Source organism: Onychostoma macrolepis, chromosome 13, assembly GCF_012432095.1.
Source record: "Onychostoma macrolepis isolate SWU-2019 chromosome 13, ASM1243209v1, whole genome shotgun sequence".
Classification (NCBI taxonomy): domain Eukaryota; kingdom Metazoa; phylum Chordata; class Actinopteri; order Cypriniformes; family Cyprinidae; genus Onychostoma; species Onychostoma macrolepis.
The window spans coordinates 12,170,258-12,189,829 of record NC_081167.1 but is presented as its reverse complement, the minus strand read 5'-3'; the positions used below and the strand labels follow the sequence as shown (position 1 = coordinate 12,189,829).

Here is a 19,572-nt window from a genome sequence, read left to right as displayed (position 1 = left end):
GAAATTTGTGAAATGTAAGTGACTTCACCATTGGGCCTTGAATACAAAATAGTTCAAATACTACTCTGTCTGAGTTATGGTACAAAGATGGTATCAAATTCCTTTGGACATTTGATGTATATCACGGCAGGCCTGCAGTCTTGGGATGACTAAGATCTTGAATAACTGGTTAATGATTAAAAAATATATATATAATTTCTACACCCAAAACTATTTTAGCTTGGGGATAACTAGAAAAATGTGTATTCATTATAAAAACTTACATGGAGTTTTAATATTTTATTAATTTATGGATTCTTGGATTAGGTTATTATTGGAGTTTTATGATTTTACTAATTTATTAATTATGATTTTATCAAATTAATTAGGCAATTTATTCATCCAGGATTGGAGGGAGTGAATTAAAATATCTTGACTTTTAGTTCTTTTGGCTTTTTAATTATTTAAAATTAAATCATTTTAATTCATCATTTTAAATCACTTTGAGGCCCCCTGGTTGAGAACCACTCATCTATGGGATTTTTTTTTTTGTATTCAATGATAACCATATTCATGGTATTTAAAAGCTTAACACAAAGTGGTGCATATACACAAAAAAACGTGACTCTGGACCACAAAACCAGTCGTAAGTCACATGGTATATTTGTAGCAATAGCCAACAATACATTGAATGGGTCAAAATTATCAATTTTTCTATTATGCCAAAAATCATTAGGATATTAAGTAAAGATATTTTGTAAATTTCCTACCATAAATATATCCAAACTTAATTTTTGATTAGTAATATGTATTGCTAAGGACTTCATTTAGACATCTTTAAAGGCAATTTTCTTAAAATTTTGATTTTTTGCACCCTCAGACTCCAGATTTCAAATAAAATAGTTGTAGTATAAATCTCAATTTCAAAAAATTGACTCTTATGACTGGTTTTGTGGTCCAGGGTCACAAATAGCATTACCAGATTTTAAACACCAGGATACTGCTAACTGCTACATACTAGACATTTAGTAGTTCACTTAAAAAAGACAAAATAAGTAACGCAGAAAGCCCCCAAAGTACTTGAATTAAATATATAAATAATAAATATATTAGCCAGCAATAATGTATGTTGTTTTAATCATCATACAACACTACGGCAATAGAAGAAACAGTGAACTAGACACAGAACTGTCTCCAAATCACACAGATGAAATGAAACCAGGCAAGAGTAAAACAACTTTTTTCAATCAGTGTGATTGTATAAGCCTTTAATCGTTATTCTCTGCTCTTTTAAACATAGCCTCAACTGGAATCTCCCCAATAACAATGATCTGATCTTTGCTTTATGCACAGCTCACAACTTCATTGACTGTCTTTTATCCATTAATTCAGGCAGAACTCATCCACAAACCATAATGTATTTGAGAGAATAATCACCATGACTCCCTCATTACAACTATATAATGTCAGTTCAAATAAACGCACACAATGGAGCGATACAGAAAAAGTCAGAGGCACAGATATTAACAGATCTGCATCACGGATGAATGAATGAAATTCACACATGTACCATAACCTGTATCTGAAATAACTCAACAGAAAAGTCCCAAATGACAAAAAAAAGAAAAGAAAATCACAGAATTAGTAACTGCCAACAGGAATTTGTTTGTAATACATCTATTCTTTCTTGTGTTCCTTAGAACTGGACAATCATCATTGAATCATCCAACTCTATATCTTAACAAATGTCAAGAAGAGATTCTTCGAAATGAATATCATTTGGTAACTATCATCTAATGCTGCGGAGGTGCTGTGGTCGGCTTAGTCCTAGCACAAAATCAGCAGGACGTCTTCTGAGTAAATGATGCACCTGCAGGCTTTCGCAGCATTTGTGTCTCTGTTATTTGTAACCCTCTATTGTTATGGCTTCCTTTCAATGCGTCCCACTTTCTCTGAGCTCTGTTCCGTTTTCTGCCACTGTCAGTCTGTCTTGTTGCCATGGCAGTTTCTCTGATTCACACTTCTCTGGCTGAGCTTATGTTTCAATCCGCTTCCCTAAGCTCCTGAGAAGCCACTTCTGGGTCCCCATGCGATGAGCAGCTGGGTCCAGGATTTGCCACACCTTGTGAATCACCATTGGCACCGTAGTGCAAGTGTTGGAGACTCTCCTTGCTACAATTCCTCTCGGAGTTTGAGTATTTCCTTTCAGACTCATCACAATTCGTCTCTGCAGAGCAAACATGGTCTCCCTGTGATCCCTGCTCTTCCTCCTGACGGGTCTCAGGAGAAGGCTGTTGCTCTGATGGAGGTGGGTTTTGGTGGGTCGGTGGAGCTTCGCCTGCTGCAGCTGTCGGATTAGCCGAGGAGGGTTTGATGGAGGCATGGCACATGGGGCATGTCTCTTGCACATAAAGCCACTTTCTCAAACAGTTGCCATGGAAGAAATGACCACAGTATGTGATCACTGCTGATGTCATATCCTGCAGGTTAGAAAAAATGGACTTTATCATCATCATTGTCATGCAAAGTATAATTCGATTACTTCTGTAACAGTGTTAATTTTGGCAGGCATTTTTGATTTAGTCTTAGTCTTTATCATGAGACGAAAATGCTTAATAGTCTTAGTCACATTTTAGTCTTTCATAGTTTTAGTCGACGAAAAGTCATTGCATTTTTGTCAACTTTTAGTCATTACTTTTAGTCAAACTGCAGTTACCAACATTTATTTTGGTAGCCCCTTTTATATGTAGTCTTCAAACAAAAATATTCATTAATTAATCTCTCTTTAAATCAATTAAGCTTATGAGAAATTTGAATCAAGGATTGAATTTGGAAAAACTGGAATAAATATTCATTTTTTGGTAGAGATACAAATTAAACTCATTTTTCAGATACAGTAGTATACATTTATTTAACATTAATGACACAAATGGGTATTTAATATGCTGTCCATTTAAAACGGATGCATGTAATACTGACACATTCAGTTTTCACCCACCTATTTACGTTCACTTAAGCCATATCCGACTGTATTTACGTGAGATATTCTACTACACAATAGACATTTGGACTGCTGTGTATGTATTTGAGTACCGAGTACTGAGAACTGATCGCGCGCTGTATGAGAACTGAAGAAGTGGAGCGTGCGCGAGAACACTTCTATCAGCGCGATTCCGCCTATCCCACCTTCACTAACTTTAAGTTAATCGACAACGAATTGTGACTCCCGGGAAAAACGGGACGTCTGGTCACTCTATCGCTAACGCGTCAGGTGCTGAGGCCATTGTTTCAGATCGCTAGTTCGCGTTTTGGTAGCTAATCCGTCCGCGGCTGCCATACTGAGACTAGATATACGAACGCCCCTCATCTGATTGTAATCCAATGACAGGGACGCACATTTTGAAAGACAAGACAGTTAATTTAGCCTATAGGATGTATTTTGAATGTCCGGTAGTCCTCAAATAACATTTTAGTCCCGTTTCGTCTAGTTAACAAAGACGCGGCATAAATTTCGTCATAGTTTTTATCATCAGATATTATTTTTAGCTTGTCTTAGTCACAGAAAAAAGGTTCATTAACGAATATTTTTCGTCGTCGTCCTCGTTGACGAAATTAACACTGTTCTGTAATCGATTCGATCCTATACTGTTATCATTTACACTACTGGTCAAATTTTAGGAAGAATAATAAAAATAAAATTAAAAAAATCCCTTCTGCTGCATTTACCTCATCAAAAATAACTAAAACAGTAGTATTATGAAACGGTTTTCTACTTGAATACATTTTAAAATTTGATTTATTCCTGTGATAGCAAAAGCTGAATTTTCAGCATCATTACTCCAGTCTTCAATGTCACATGATCCTTCAGAAATCATTCTGAAATGCTGCTTTGGTACTCAATTATTATTGATAATTAATCATGGTAACACTTTATTTTAAGGACCTATTCTCACTATTATCGAGTTGCTAATTAGCATGCATATTACTAGTATATTATAATATATAATAACATAATATTCTTATTTTTATCAACGCTAAAAATAGTTTGTCCTGCTTAATGTTTTGTGGAAGCCATGCTACATGTTTTTCATGATTCTTTGATGAATATAACATTCAAATGACAGCATTTAGTTGAAATAGAAATCTTTTGTAACATTATAAATACCTTTACTATCAATTTAATGTGTCCTTGCTAAATAAAAGTGTTTAGCTCAAAGTGTATCAGTTTCCCAGAAATATTAAGCAGCAAATTATCATTTTAGAATGATTTCTGAAGGATCATGTGACACTGAAGACTGGAGTAATGATGCTGAAAAGTCATCACAGGAATATATTACATTTTAAAATATATTCAAACAGAAAACATTTATTTTAAATGGTAATCTTTCACGTTGTTACGGTTTTTACTGTATTTTTGATTAAATAAATGCAGTCTTGGTGAGCATAAGAGACTGCTTTCAAAAACCAACTTTTGAATGGTAGTGTATACACCCTTTTAAATATGAAAACATTCTCACAACTTCCACTAGCATATTTGAATATGTTGCAAGTCAAGGACAAATCTTGATTCTACCCTAACTATGACATACAGAACACCTGCACTTTTATGCTTGTTCTGACCTGGAAGCAGATGGCACAGACATCATTGTGGTCCTGCAGCTGCTCTGCACTGGCCTGTGGAAGTACATTGATTTTGCGAGCAGCTTCTTGTCTAAGCAAGAAGCTTTTCCAGCCAGCCTGGGCACGTAGCCACACATTGCAGTAGGAGTGGATGATAATGACCGAGGCTCCCATCCAGCTCCACTCTCCCCACAGCGACTCCCACGCCCCGTACGCCACAACACACACAGCCACCGCAAACTCCAGCACCCGACACACTCCATTCACATAATAAACAATCTCATCCAATCCGGGCAGGGCAGCACCGCGCCAGACCTCCACCATGAACAGGCTGTAGATCAGCAGAGTGCCTGTCACCTATAAAAGGGAGCACAGCATGCTGTGATCTCAGAAAACAAAATGAAACAAACGAGTTCATAAAACAGAGCGTACCTGCAGCGATGTGAGCATACAGCTAGAGACCAAGATCAGAAGCCAGAAATCCATGTTGAAAAACTGAGAGATCTTGTAGGCCATGAATCCCGGAAACAGCAGCAGAAAGCCACACATAGATAAACCACGCAAGTGCTTCCACACACTCCTGTGGAGACAGAAAGAAAAATTTGGATTTGCTCAAGCATAAAAAAAGCACAATGTTCAGCTCTCAGATTAAACATGCTAACGCCCAAAATAACAAAGTAGGTAACTAAACCATTGTCCACATTTAAAATAAATAATAATAATTTAAAAAAAAAATAGTCTGTATGTATATATAATTTTATGAATATAATTATGTTTAATAATAATTATGTTGCAAAAGATTAAATAAATACTGTACTTTTTATTTTCATTTTCTAGTCGTCAAAAAAATCCTGGGAAAAAAAAAAAAAAAAAATGTAGGAAATTGATCAAACTTTGCCACCACAGGAAAATATTATATTTTAAATATATATTAAAATAGAAAATGGTTATTTAAATTTTTCAATATTTCACAAATCAGAATATTACTGCTTTTACATCAAACAAATGCAGCCTTAGTGAGCATAAGAGACATTCAAAAATAAAATATCAACCCCAAACCTTTGAACACATACATATATATATATATATACATGTAGATATATATACACATGTAGATATATAGATATATGTATGTATGTATGTATGCATGCATAAAATGAAATCAGAACTACTTTTGTTAATTCAGTGAATTAAATACATTTAATTAAGTCCATTATTTGTTTTTTTTGGAATTCGGTACACTGGTAAATTAATTCATACTTGAATAAGTCTAGCATCAGTGCAAAAACAGCTGTTTCAACAAAAGTAAAAAAACAATGACAGTCAACAGAACAAACATATTTCACATACACATTTCCACCAGCACAACATTTTTTGCATGTATCACTAGGTATATACTCTGTCATACCTCCAGTCCGTCATTAATATTGTCATTTGTTCAGGTTGTAAATGGAATCGCATACCTGTTTCTACTAGCTCCGAGCCCCAACACAACAGGCTCTGTGATCTCACTCATGCTTTGTAGAGTAGATGTGAGAACGATGAAGAGGATGATAAAGAGCAGAAAGCAGCGCTGTAGAGCTGCCATGTCCAACAACCCAGTCTGCAGGGCCAACAGCAGCAGAGTCACTCCCTCTGTCACACCCCTACAATATATATAAAAACATGAACAGTTGAACTGAACAAACACATGCACATAGTAAACATACATCATCCTCGCTTACCTGTGCATGACATTATGGTTCTGGAGAGCATTGAATCCTCCAAGGTAGAACTTACAGAGACTCAGAAGTCCCAAAGCCGTATAAGACACCACAAACGTTAAGCCAAGCAGGGAATATGGGCTAGCACAGCATTCAGACACACTGAAAAACACACGCACATTAGATTCAATTCGCATTTGATATGGCCATTCAATGAGATTGAATACCCTGCCATTTACCTGGTGAGGAGGTAGAGTAGCGGACCCTGTTGGACGGCAGTGATAGTGGCATAATTGGTAACAAGTTGCACTCCAAACAGCACAAACCAGAAAACACTAAACAATACAGGCACAGCAAAGCCATGCCAGAGGGACACACCGACTGCCATCAGTCTGTACAACTCAGTCACCTACAGAAACAACAGACATTTAGAAAAGAAGAACTGAGGTGATGTGTGTGAGAGATGTAAGTATGTGTGTTTGTGTTTTACCTCCATCGCCATTATCTCTCTGTAAGCTGCTCTGGCCAGTCTGTATGGCACAAAGAGGTTGGCGAGGAGGAAGACGGCCACCTCGGCCCCTGTGATCATCATGGACACAGAAGAGAGTGTGAGAAGCCAGTCTAGAGGGACAGACACCACACGCGCCAGAAGAGGGAGCAAGTGCGCTGAGAACAGCCACACGCGTTGAGTCCGCATGAGGAACGCACACAGCGTACTGACTATTATCTGACCTGCAAGTGATCACACACACAGACATTGTAAAAGAGTGTCATAATCAGTACTGATATGCACAAATATATCAAAGGTGACTGTGCCATTGCACAAACCATACAAAAAATTGCATGACAGACAACGCACTTTTTCTTGCACCCTCTCTGAAGGGCTTAAGTTATCATTTTATGGAAAGGTAGTACTCTTTTCAACACTTTCCAATTTATACCCAATATTTTAATTGCTAATCAAGTTCTTTATGTGGGAAACAGATGATGTCCACATGATCCTTTAGGAATCTGCTTGTGCTTCTTAATATTTTTTGGGACCTGTGATACTTTGTCGGCTGTGATTCTTTGATAAATAAAAAGTTAAAAAGAACAGTGTTTATTTAAAATACTTCACAGGAATAAATTATATTTTAAAGTACATTAAAATAGAAAATTGTTCTTTTAAATTGCAATAATATTTCATCAAAATAGTTTTTTTCTGTATTTTTTAAATATATTATTTTCAATGTTTTTTACACAATATATTAGCCTGCAAGAGTACAAAGGAAACCAAACAATACAACCATAACAACCCCAACAAAACAATACAAAACAAAGCAAGCAAAAAGGTTATTAAAGAAAATTCAATTATTACAGTGAGAACAATAGTAATACACCACTCAGTTTTGAGGAAATCCACAAAGGGTTGCCATACAGTTTGAAAATGGGCAAAGAGATTTGGGCTCTAAGGAATGTATCCTTTCCAGTTGTATGACATGAAAGAGTTCACGTTTTTTTCAGTATTTTTGATCAAATAAATGCAGCCTTGATGAACATAAGAAACATCTTCAAAAAACATTAAAAATCTTACTGATCCCAAACTTTTGAATGGCACTGTACGTATGCATGTATATGTATATGTATGTATATGTACAGTGAGGAAAATAAGTATTTGAACACCCTGCTATTTTGCAAGTTCTCCCACTTAGAAATCATGGAGGGGTCTGAAATTGTCATCGTAGGTGCATGTCCACTGTGAGAGACATAATCTAAAAAAAAAAATCCAGAAATCACAATGTATGATTTTTTAACTATTTATTTGTATGATACAGCTGCAAATAAGTATTTAAACACCTGTCTATCAGCTAGAATTCTGACCCTCAAAGACCTGTTAGTCTGCCTTTAAAATGTCCACCTCCACTCCATTTATTATCCTAAATTAGATGCACCTGTTTGAGGTCGTTAGCTAAATAAAGACACCTGTCCACCCCATACAATCAGTAAGAATCCAACTACTAACATGGCCAAGACCAAAGAGCTGTCCAAAGACACTAGAGACAAAATTGTACACCTCCACAAGGCTGGAAAGGGCTACGGGAAATTGCCAAGCAGCTTGGTGAAAAAGGTCCACTGTTGGAGCAATCATTAGAAAATGGAAGAAGCTAAACATGACTGTCAATCTCCTCGGACTGGGGCTCCATGCAAGATCTCACCTCGTGGGGTCTCAATGATCCTAAGAAAGGTGAGAAATCAGCCCAGAACTACACGGGAGGAGCTGGTCAATGACCTGAAAAGAGCTGGGACCACCGCTTCCAAGGTTACTGTTGGTAATACACTAAGACGCCATGGTTTGAAATCATGCATGGCACGGAAGGTTCCCCTGCTTAAACCAGCACATGTCCAGGCCCGACTTAAGTTTGCCAATGACCATTTGAATGATCCAGAGGAGTCATGGGAGAAAGTCATGTGGTCAGATGAGACCAAAATAGAACTTTTGGTCATAATTCCACTAAACGTGTTTGGAGGAAGAAGAATGATGAGTACCATCCCAAGAACACCATCCCTACTGTGAAGCATGGGGTGGTAGCATCATGCTTTGGGGGTGTTTTTCTGCACATGGGACAGGGCGACTGCACTGTATTAAGGAGAGGATGACCGGGGCCATGTATTGCGAGATTTTGGGGAACAACCTCCTTCCCTCAGTTAGAGCATTGAAGATGGGTCGAGGCTGGGTCTTCCAACATGACAATGACCAAGCACACAGCCAGGATAACCAAGGAGTGGCTCTGTAAGAAGCATATCAAGGTTCTGGCGTGGCCTAGCCAGTCTCCAGACCTAAACCCAATAGAGAATCTTTGAGGGAGCTCAAACTCCGTGTTTCTCAGCGACAGGCCAGAAACCTGACTGATCTAGAGAAGATCTGTGTGGAGGAGGGCCAAAATCCCTCCTGCAGTGTGTGCAAACCTGGTGAAAACTACAGGAAACGCTTTGACCTCTGTAATTGCAAACAAAGGCTACTGTACCAAATATTAACATTGATTTTCTCAGGTGTTCAAATACTTATTTGCAGCTGTATCATACAAATAAATAGTTAAAAATCATACATTGTGATTTCTGGATTTTTTTTTAGATTATGTCTCTCACAGTGGACATGCACCTACGATGACAATTTCAGACCCTCCATGATTTCTAAGTGGGAGAACTTGCAAAATAGCAGGGTGTTCAAATACTTATTTTCCTCACTGTATAATGTGTGTGTGTATATATATATATATATATATATATATATACACAGTGTACATACACACACGCACACATACATACATACAGTATATATATATACACACACACACACACATATAGGTGTGTTAAATAGTAAAAATGGTTAAATAGTAGCTATATGTAGCGTCTCAAAAAGTATTTAGGCACTAACGCATTAAAAATGTAAATAAAATATAAAGTTGTAGAAATTGGGGCATTTATTAAATATTACGTATTGCACAAATTACTTTCACAAAATAAAGTTTGTTAGATCTTGATGGTCAGGCTTTGTGAAATATGTTCAGCAAAAAAGCTAGTAAGCTAATATGTTTGCCAAAAACTTAATAGCTTTACAGTCTAAATACTTTATGGCATTACTATCAGGGTTGTGATTTGTGACTTGTAACTTACTGGTGAGTGCAGTCACGAAACGGTTCAATGCCGGAGAGTCCAGAAAGAGTGCACCGTCATAGCCATACTGAGCTTCATCTCTTACATAATCTCTGTTAACACAACAAAACCCTTTGAAAAACTTACCAACAAACTGATAACTTTATTCACATTTTTTAAAAATTTGCAGTGACCCAATTCGCATTCACACCTGACAATCTGATGACCCATGTAAAGAAGCAGGGCGCAGAGAACATGCAGGTAGAGCTGGATAATATGCCCAAGTGGCAACAGCAGCACCACGGTGCTCACTATGTGACCTGCAAAACACACCAACAACAATCTCACATATCACATATTTAGTCAAATCTACAATATAATAACTCATGATGATCACATATTTACCCAAATAATATGTGTTCCAGATGACATATTTGTACTTGAAGAGCATGTCTTCCGTCCTCGCTTTGAGATGATCCGTGAAGCTGTCAATGTCACATTTGTACAGCATGTCCAACACCAAGATGCTGGGCACCCTGAGGACAACATTAGCTACCTCCTCTAGTCGTGGCATCTTAACATGGACACAATAACCTCCTGCACCATGTAGGAAGGCTCTCACATTATGACATTTGTCATAATATCATGCTCCTGTATTCTGCTTCTGCTTGGCGGTCCTCTTGGAAACGAAAGGACATTGTTTGGTGTGGCAATCAGTAGATCCAATCTGAAAACTGTGGGAAGAGAAACAATGACATATCTTTGTTTTACAAAACATCAAGATGCGTTTCTGATCGCTCGCAGGATAACGTTACAACAGTCCTTCCGGCTTGATTTCTGTCATTTATCAAAAAGGCTTAATGCTTGATTCAGCAACTAAGACATCTTAAACCAGTCTTAGATGGTCTCCCGGCCTGGTTTTAAATGGGCTTTGGGAACTTTTCGGTTTAAGACAGGCTGAGAGACCATCTAGAGCTAGACGACCTACTAAGGACCAGCGTAGCTTACCATAAACCAAGTAAGACAAGAAAACTATCTTAATATAGAGAGTCATTTGATCGCGATTTAAAGGTTTAAAGATGGGAAAATAACACGGACTTTCGTTTTTTTTAACCTCAGTGTATTTTAAAGACGCTTGCACCCCACCTCCAGTCTGTGTGTTTGTAGCATAATGGCAGCTCGCGGGTTATTCGTCTCAAAACAAAAGCGCCTCAGCAAAATTCATCCTCGAAAAATACACAGTTTCCACACCTGTCACGACCGCACACTGTTTAGAAACTACCGTCAACTACAAACACACTTCCCGTTCTTCTTCTTCTTCTTTTGTGTTTAATGGCGGTTGGCAAACCAGCTTAAGGTGCATTTCCGCCACCTCCTGGGATGGAGTGTGAGGCCTTGATGAACGAAACTATTATCTAAAAAACAAAAACAAATAACAAACTAAATTCTTCTAATCAAATCAGTATCTCTCAAATATTTTAGAAGAGAATCATAAACCCTTAACTGTTTCTGTGCATACTCCTCTCCTCTTCTCCACTATACACAGATGTTGAATTTATTATCCGTATTGTTATAGCTTTATGCATAAACATGCCCAGTCACAAAAAGCTAAAGCTATACCATGACTTTTTATCACTGTTTCCTTTTAACATTTTGAAGGTCTCACATACCGTCCATTTTGGCCTTCATTTGCTTAATTGCTTTTACTTAAAAAAATGGGAGAGACACACCGTGACTCATTTGTGTATTTCTTTATTTGTGTACATTATTTAAAGAGGGAAACTGCCACTTAATTTCAAAATACACATAATGATGAACGGAAATAGAGGATTGTAAAGATATTTTGGACCTAGGCCTTCATTGCATCTATTCTGTGTTTGTATTTTATGTTTTATTTCTTTATGTATTCATTCATGTTCAGTGTCAATTGTAATTAATTCATGTATTCAGACAATAACTTTTTTTATAGCACTGTCATTTTATGCTACAATTTTCCATGTCAATAAAAAAATAAATGTACCTATTTAGCATGAATTTCTGACAGTCCTTTTAGGTTAAACCCTAATAGAGACTAGAAGGTATTAAAGGCCATGTAGAGGGGTAAAAAGCACAATATTAATAATAAATAATATAATATTTATAATGAAAAACCATACTTTAAAAGGTTCTTTATGACACCACTAAGATTCTATCGTACACATGGCTCTTTTTAGAACCTAAAGGGTTCTGTTTAGCACAAAACAAATGGTCTGCTAAAGCTCAAGAACTCTAATCTGGTACTGTTTAGAACTACTTTTTTGTACTTAATTTTACTAAATTTCTTCTCTTATGGTCTAAACGTTCATTTATTCACTTTATCCAATTTTGTATGTATTTTTTTAGTTATTGAATTAATCTCTGATCTATACGTGATAAGTAAATATCAACTGCACTATACTTGGTTTGCCGAGCTGTCTGCTTCCTCATTCCCCTCCCTTCACATCAAACATAAAACAAACAACAACAAAAAACTGCACCTCTACATTTCCTCAGTGTAATATTCTGTATAAATTTACATAAGCCTATTGGGAATTTTCAACACCATTTGTTTCTGAACTGTATATGGCAGAACTGGAGTCTGAGCCTATAATTCTCTGCCGTAACCTTTCATTCCACTGTACGGCCTGCTGTGAAGGAATCTTCTAAGGAAACTAGTTTTAGTCAGACTTCCAAGGCACCATAGCGTCATGGTCTAGAATGGATTCGTGTGAGCTTTAGTCATAACCAAGCAAACATTGAATAATGCTAGAAATTAAATCATGCATTTAAAAAAATTATAAAATGAATTAATTTGTTTTCAGACGCTCCTCTACATGTTATTTTTCATCTATTACTTTACACATTTTAATTTACATAAGTTTTGTAAAGTCATCTAAACATTTCCAGTGTTCCCCAATTATTTAATTTCAACAGTATTCTTCTTTTTAAATTAAGATACTGACAAGAATTAAGTACACTGACATTAAGACAAGAATTTCCAAAGAAAGCTGTGTAACTGAAAAATTGTCAAAAAATAATAACAATTAAAATCAAATAAAATATCAACTAGGTAAATAAAGTAAATTGACATATTTCACATCAAATCTGACTAACTCATGAAAGGATTTTAAAAGAGGATAGTGAGTTCTTCTATGGCCTGACAACTGTAAGTTTAAAAAAGATAGCAATAAAGAACTTCCGCCACTGCATTAACCTCACTGATTTTGCACAAGCCGTTTACAAGAAATAAAGGCAAGGTCCACTTCTGCTAATTTCAGCAATCATCGCTTTCTTCTTAGTCATGCTTCTCAACTGTGACACTGGCTTTTGGGAAGGCATCATCACGCCAGAGACCATACATGGAGGAGGAAAATACATCGAACACTGACCTCGGATAGCCCTCACCTAAGGAGAACACACACATTGAGCGTTTGAGAATGGTAACTATTAAAATACGTTGCAGGTGAAAATCAGTGGGTGCTGTAAAGGTCTGAGTCTCTGTGAGCAAGGGGGAGAGGAAATGGGCTCAGTGACCTTTGCAGCCAATTTCCCCTGTGTTCAAACAGCAGCATGAAAGCCAGGTCTGTTTCTGAAGTCTGTGCAAAATGTCAATTGCAACTTATCCCACCAGCAGAAGGATTTGCTCTGAAAGTAGATTCCCTTATTGTGGCCGTTAGCTTTTAAGTCATTGCACATGGATGGTTTGACCCTATCCTCACTCCTTCTTAGTATGTGTAATTTTTTAGGAACAACCTACAAATTATTTAGAGACTTCAAAATGACTTTATTAATAAAGTGCTTTCGTTTTTACATCATCTTCCATCCTGGCATATATATTTTTTAGAAAATAATACTGATTATTTTCCATGTCATCATTTGGTGCAGTGCAAAAACACAGTTGTTTTTGTTCATATTGTGGGGTAAATGTACACTGGGGGAAAAAAAAGTGCTTCATGGGTTAACATCTAAATGAAATGACAATGAAGTTAACAAATCAAAATTTAAGAGTTGTCTCAGGAAGAAATAGCTCCTAAAAGAATAATTCATCCCAAAATAAAAATTAATTCATCATTTACTCACTCTCGTGTCATTTCAAAACTGCTTACTTTCAAAATATCTTCAAGACTTTTTATTTTGTATTTTTTTGACTATATAATTAATATCAATGGTTCCAGAATAACACTGGACCCCATATTGTATGAACAAATAACAGAACAAATCTCTTCTCTTGTGTTCCACTTATGGAAGTAAGTTTGTAACAACATGAGGGTGAGTAAATGATCACAGAATTTTAGTTTTTGGATGAACTAACCATTTAAGGTAACAACTGCAGGTTACCATATGCCAAAATTTCACTATAAATAAACTATTTCTTCCATAACAACATTAGTAACTGATCTGATGTTTCCTTTACATACAAAATAATGAAAAACAACCATCATATCCACACAAGCAGGCAGCTTAAATACTGTGCCGTCAATGAAACTATGTAGGCTATTTCAGTAAGGAGGGTGTGAAATGTTCAATGACTTCATTTTACAGTAAGCGATAGATGGAAGTAGTGTGGGGAGTGGAACAACTGTATTCATGGTTTTAACACCACACCTCATTATGATGCAATGTACATGTATCAGTCAGCAGAAAATTCCAATTGACCACTTTTTAACTATTTTTGTCAGAGACTTCATCACATGTAAACATGACATTGCAAATGTAGGTTCCACATGTGCCATTTCCATTTCCTTTATGGAAACACGGCAGCGTCGTTGCTGCCTAGTCTCTGCTAAGTCACTGCTCTTGTCATGAAACTGCTCTTTTGCAATAAGGGGAATTCCTGGTTCCCTCTCTGACAAGCCTTTTTTTTCTTTCCGTCTCCCTTTTTCCCTTTTTTGTTTTATGGGAATTGAGGGCTGAACCAGTGAGATGTTTTTCCTCAGAAGCGCTTTGTATTGATTCATTATGAGGGGGCGGGAGACTCCCTCCCACTGCTTCCTTCTTACTGGGAAGTGATTGCAGGCTTACGGTACTAAAAGAGCATGAGGGAGTGAGTGAGTGAGTGAGTGAAAGAGGGAGATAAAAACAGAAAGAGAGCGAGAGAGAGTGATATTTAAGCTGAGCGAAAACTGAAGTCATATATTCAGAGGTCACAAGAACACCGCTCATCTCTGGCTTTACATGTGAGTTACGGGAGTCTCTAATGGCAAATAAGGATTGTGGAATTTAAAGCAATGGCTTGATCCATGATAGGCATAAACGCACGGGAACGAAAGATATGAAGTTGATCCTGACAAACTGGGATAATCGTGCCTCTCTCCTTATCAGATAAGTATTGGATGTTCAGTATGACATGTGTTTTGGGAGAAAAATAAATGCAAAATGAATTATGAGAGATGTGTGGTGGGTAAAAATAATATATCACTGTATCTATAAAATATAATTATTGAGTTTTCATGACATTTCTAATGTCTGAACCGTGAGCTTATACAAATGTAGTTTTTATATCAATTCAAAATGTGGTGTGTTGTTCATCAGAGCATTAAAAAAAAAGAAGCTATTTCTGGGACTTCAGAGGGGGTTTCCAACTGTGCACCCATCAGGGCAGTTTTACTGGTTCAGTGCCGTTTATTGGGAAGAGACAGTTTCCTGAAAGTCCTCAGGTGTGGCAGGTTCTCCGTTAAGGACATGAAGTTCAATGCTTTTTCGCTGCAGTTAATTAATGATCAAACATTAAACAAATATGTGATGGAGATAACATTGAGACAAAAACGTGAGGTGAATTACGTCACTAACCCTGTGGCCTTCGCAGAGATACACCTATGAATTTATTAGCTGTGCTTCTCTTGTTCAAGAAAACAGCAAAAGTGTATCAGAACTCTTGAACTCTGTAACGGCCAAATTAACAGGGCTTCTTGGTTGTTTGTTCATGTATTTTTTTTGTAAGCTTTGAGAAGTGTTCAGCTTTGGGCTAATGAATGGACACCGTTTTAGTCGAAGCAACATAGATATAAAAATTTTAAAACACCCCACAGACAACAGCATATATGTATCATTACCAAATGAGTGTGATTTAAGAAAATTCATGTTAAGTAAATACTGACAAAGTTGGTCTTGAGCACTTAAGCCTTGAGAACTGAATTCCATAGATGGTGATCATAAAGAGTTCATCTATGGGCTCAGTTCTTCTGGCATTGTGTTCAATGTCTTCTAAACAAATGTACAAAAAAGACATCAAATAATTTAAAATATACATTCTATTCTATTGATAATAATTCTATTCTATTCAAAATTTTATTTTGATATATATAATTATTTACAATTATTAAAATTATATTAATACAATTATATTTGTGTGTGTTTATATACAAGTTATTTCATGTCATGTTACAGTGCCTTATGATATGTATGTTTTATGTGTTCTCCAATAAATATTCACTGATTTTTTCAAAGTACCTTCTGTGGCTGTTTTTAATTTATTTGTATTTTATGTTTCAGTGCATATTTTGTTAAATGCACACTCTCATTTATCAGACACTGTGGGTGTGCTTATCAAATGACCAAAGTCTGTCCACTACTTCCGTGTCGTTTTTCAAGTACAGGGCACTTATAAGTAACATAGGTCAGATGTTTAGCAGTGCCTTTTAGAGGGTGTATGATGTGGATTCATCTTGTATGTCTGTGGGTTGGATATAAATGTATTGCCAGACAACATGGCCAGATTTTTCAGTAAAGCCAGTGGTGAGCTGACGTTATGCAAATGATGCACTGACTCCCACGCTATAACCGCAGGCATGTCTTATCTCTTATTCCCAGCAAATGACTCAGGATCGATTCCTTGGAAATCTGGAGTAATAGACACCCTCACAAGAAAATTGTTCATGACCAGTATGAATATCATAATGATCTGGTCAACACTCATTCAATGCAGAGACTATAATATTGGTAGTGGCCATCTGAATACAGTTTGGGGTGTCTATACATCTGTGATCTTTTTATGCATTACGATCACTCAGATACTGGTATTTTGTGTAGCGGTGCGTTCTCATTTCACCATTGTTTTGCTGAAGTGTTACTTGCTTTTGCAAATGTATGTTTTATGTTATTTATTAGTGTTAGTTGAAGATTAAATTAATGAATATTTTTCCCAGCTGATAATAACAAATATATTGTTTGTAAAATGTTTATTTTTTCACATATCCAAAAGAAATACATTATTTTTAATCAGTATTAAAGGACACTTTAAAGATGTGAATATAATTACGTGTGTGTGTGTACCTGTTTTTATATTCAGGTGGGGACTTAAACCTGACTCATGGGGACTCGTGTCACGGTGGGGACCTAAATCGAGGTCCCCACGTGTAAACAAGCTAATAAATCACACAGAATGAAATTTTTAGAAAAACTAAAAATGCAGAAAGTTTCCTGTAAGGGGTAGGTTTAGGTGTAGGGTTGGTGTAGGGCAATAGCACATACAGTTTGTACAGTAGAAAAACCATTACGCCTATGAAGAGTCCCCACAAGGATCGCAAACCAAACGTGTGTGTGTGTGTGTTTCACTGAAAAATAAGATTGTGGGATTTACTTTGAGACAATTTTAACTCAGAAATTGCTAGTAGATTTCATAAATAATTACAAAGAATTGCAAAGCAACACAAAAGTAGTAAAAAGTAGTAGTAGAAAAAATAAAAAAAAATTTGTTTTATTTACCACTTTAAAACTCATTTTTATAATGTGTAAATAAGAATAATTGTAGTGTGTCAAATTAAATTGTGGGTAAACAAAAACTATCAAAACTGTCGGAATGTGATGCATCCATTTACAAACAAATAATTTTACATACCATTGATATGAAATGAGATTTTTGTAATGGAGTGGATTTTGTACATTTCATGAAAATACTATTTTAGTTTTTCTACTTTAAAATATCACGTTTAATTCAACGTGTTACTTGCAATTTCTTTTTAATTATTTGTCTTTGAAACGTGTTTCTGCACCAATTTTTTTTAGTGTACATCATATTTTAATTTCCCAAACTTCATTCATTCTTGTTTACACACTTGATTTGTCTTATATAATCACTTTTTTATTTTATTTTTTTATCTCAACTGACAGTAGATAGCACTAAACAGAAAGATTACAGCAATATAGTCACATTGTTTTTTGCCTTCTTTTTATTCTCTTTTATTTCACTCACAACATGCCCCTCTGGAAGACTTGTCTCCTTTCGCAGCACCTTCTTTTCCACCCTATATTCCTGTTGTTCACCCACACGAGGGCTCCCTCAAACTAAAATCTCCCCGTTCTGATAGCTGATCCTCACAGATTACGTGCTGGGGTAAGTGCCATACACCCAACTCAGATCCTCTTTCACAAACTCTGGAAGCTCTCAGTTCACGCCGAGCACTCTCTGGAGTTTCCCTCTAGAGCAGCTCCCCTCTGAACCCTTCCGGCCATGCTTCACTGGCCATCTCATGGTGACTGAATCCTGGGGCTTGTTTTGGAGCAACATTTGGCAGAGGAAGCACACTTGATTGATAGTACCAAATAGGACTAAAAGAAACTTTTTGGTTTGGTCCATAGAAATAGTGGTACTCTATATGCTCAGCTGTGTCTTGATAGCTCTGACAGCAAAATACACACAGAAAAACATAATTGGAGTATTAGTAAGAACCTAGTATGATTATGTAATTTAGGAAGACAAAATTACACAACAACAAAAATGTACATCAACAACAAATAAGTAAACTGTGTAATGCATACAGTTCTACTGACAAAATATAAGCATTATGTGTAAATTTAAACAACTCTGTACATAAATGTACAGGAGATTTTTCAAGTTATTGCAGCAGCAGCCATGAATTGAGGCGTAAACAATGAAAATCTTGCCTGCTGCATCTCTTGCAGCAACTAGTATAACGAGTTTTGGTATCCAAGTACCACGTAACATCAACATGTAGCCTACTCATCTTATCAGTCATAATTGCCATAAACAGGCCTTGTATATAAATAATCTGTTCTGACAAGCTGCATAATAGCTGATTTTCTGGAGAAAGTGTTGTTAATCTCTGAATTTTTTTCTGTTATAATTTTGGGCATAAGCATATTCATAGAATGCAGAAAGACAAAATATACTAACTAAAACTCTGGCAAAACACTATACCAGATGGCTGCTGCCAAGACAACTATGTGTAGTGTAAACATAAGGATACATTGTTAAAAGATATTACAATAAAACAGAATTAAAGAAAGCTTTTAACATCAGCAATGACTAATAAACCACATGAGGCCATCAGTTGACCTCTCTGACTGCTGGAAGTGAAACATTAGTGTCATTACATCACTTTCCAGAACTTATGACTTATGATCTTATCTTTGAATAAACCAAGGGCAAGATATAAAACTAAGAACACAGAACATTCATAAAACAAGAATGAGATTCATCCTGTTAATTATGATGTTTTCATAATATATTGTCATCTTACATTATTGTATAACATAAAGTCCAGGCGCATGTTCAGTTAATAGTCTGTCCAGCAGGTGGCACTAAACCTTTACGTACTTTGGAAAGTACTGTTAGTAGATTCCCAAATTTCGGCTTTAGCAATAATAACAGTACAACGCC

General features: G+C 36.3%; 1 protein-coding gene across 1 annotated transcript; it reads right to left on the bottom strand.

Annotated features, from left to right (window-relative positions):
• Window positions 1-1,102: 1,102 nt before the first annotated feature.
• zmp:0000000662 (RING finger protein 145) lies at window positions 1,103-11,251 on the bottom strand. The gene is made up of 11 exons (XM_058796636.1): window positions 11,082-11,251; window positions 10,341-10,669; window positions 10,147-10,255; window positions 9,957-10,048; window positions 6,793-7,034; window positions 6,542-6,711; window positions 6,324-6,464; window positions 6,063-6,245; window positions 5,032-5,179; window positions 4,600-4,956; window positions 1,103-2,459 (listed from the first exon to the last, which is right to left on the bottom strand). Exons 2-11 carry the CDS (start codon window positions 10,507-10,509, stop codon window positions 2,022-2,024), a joined length of 2,049 nt encoding a protein of 682 aa, XP_058652619.1. The 5' UTR covers window positions 10,510-10,669; window positions 11,082-11,251; the 3' UTR covers window positions 1,103-2,021.
• Window positions 11,252-19,572: the final 8,321 nt, after the last annotated feature.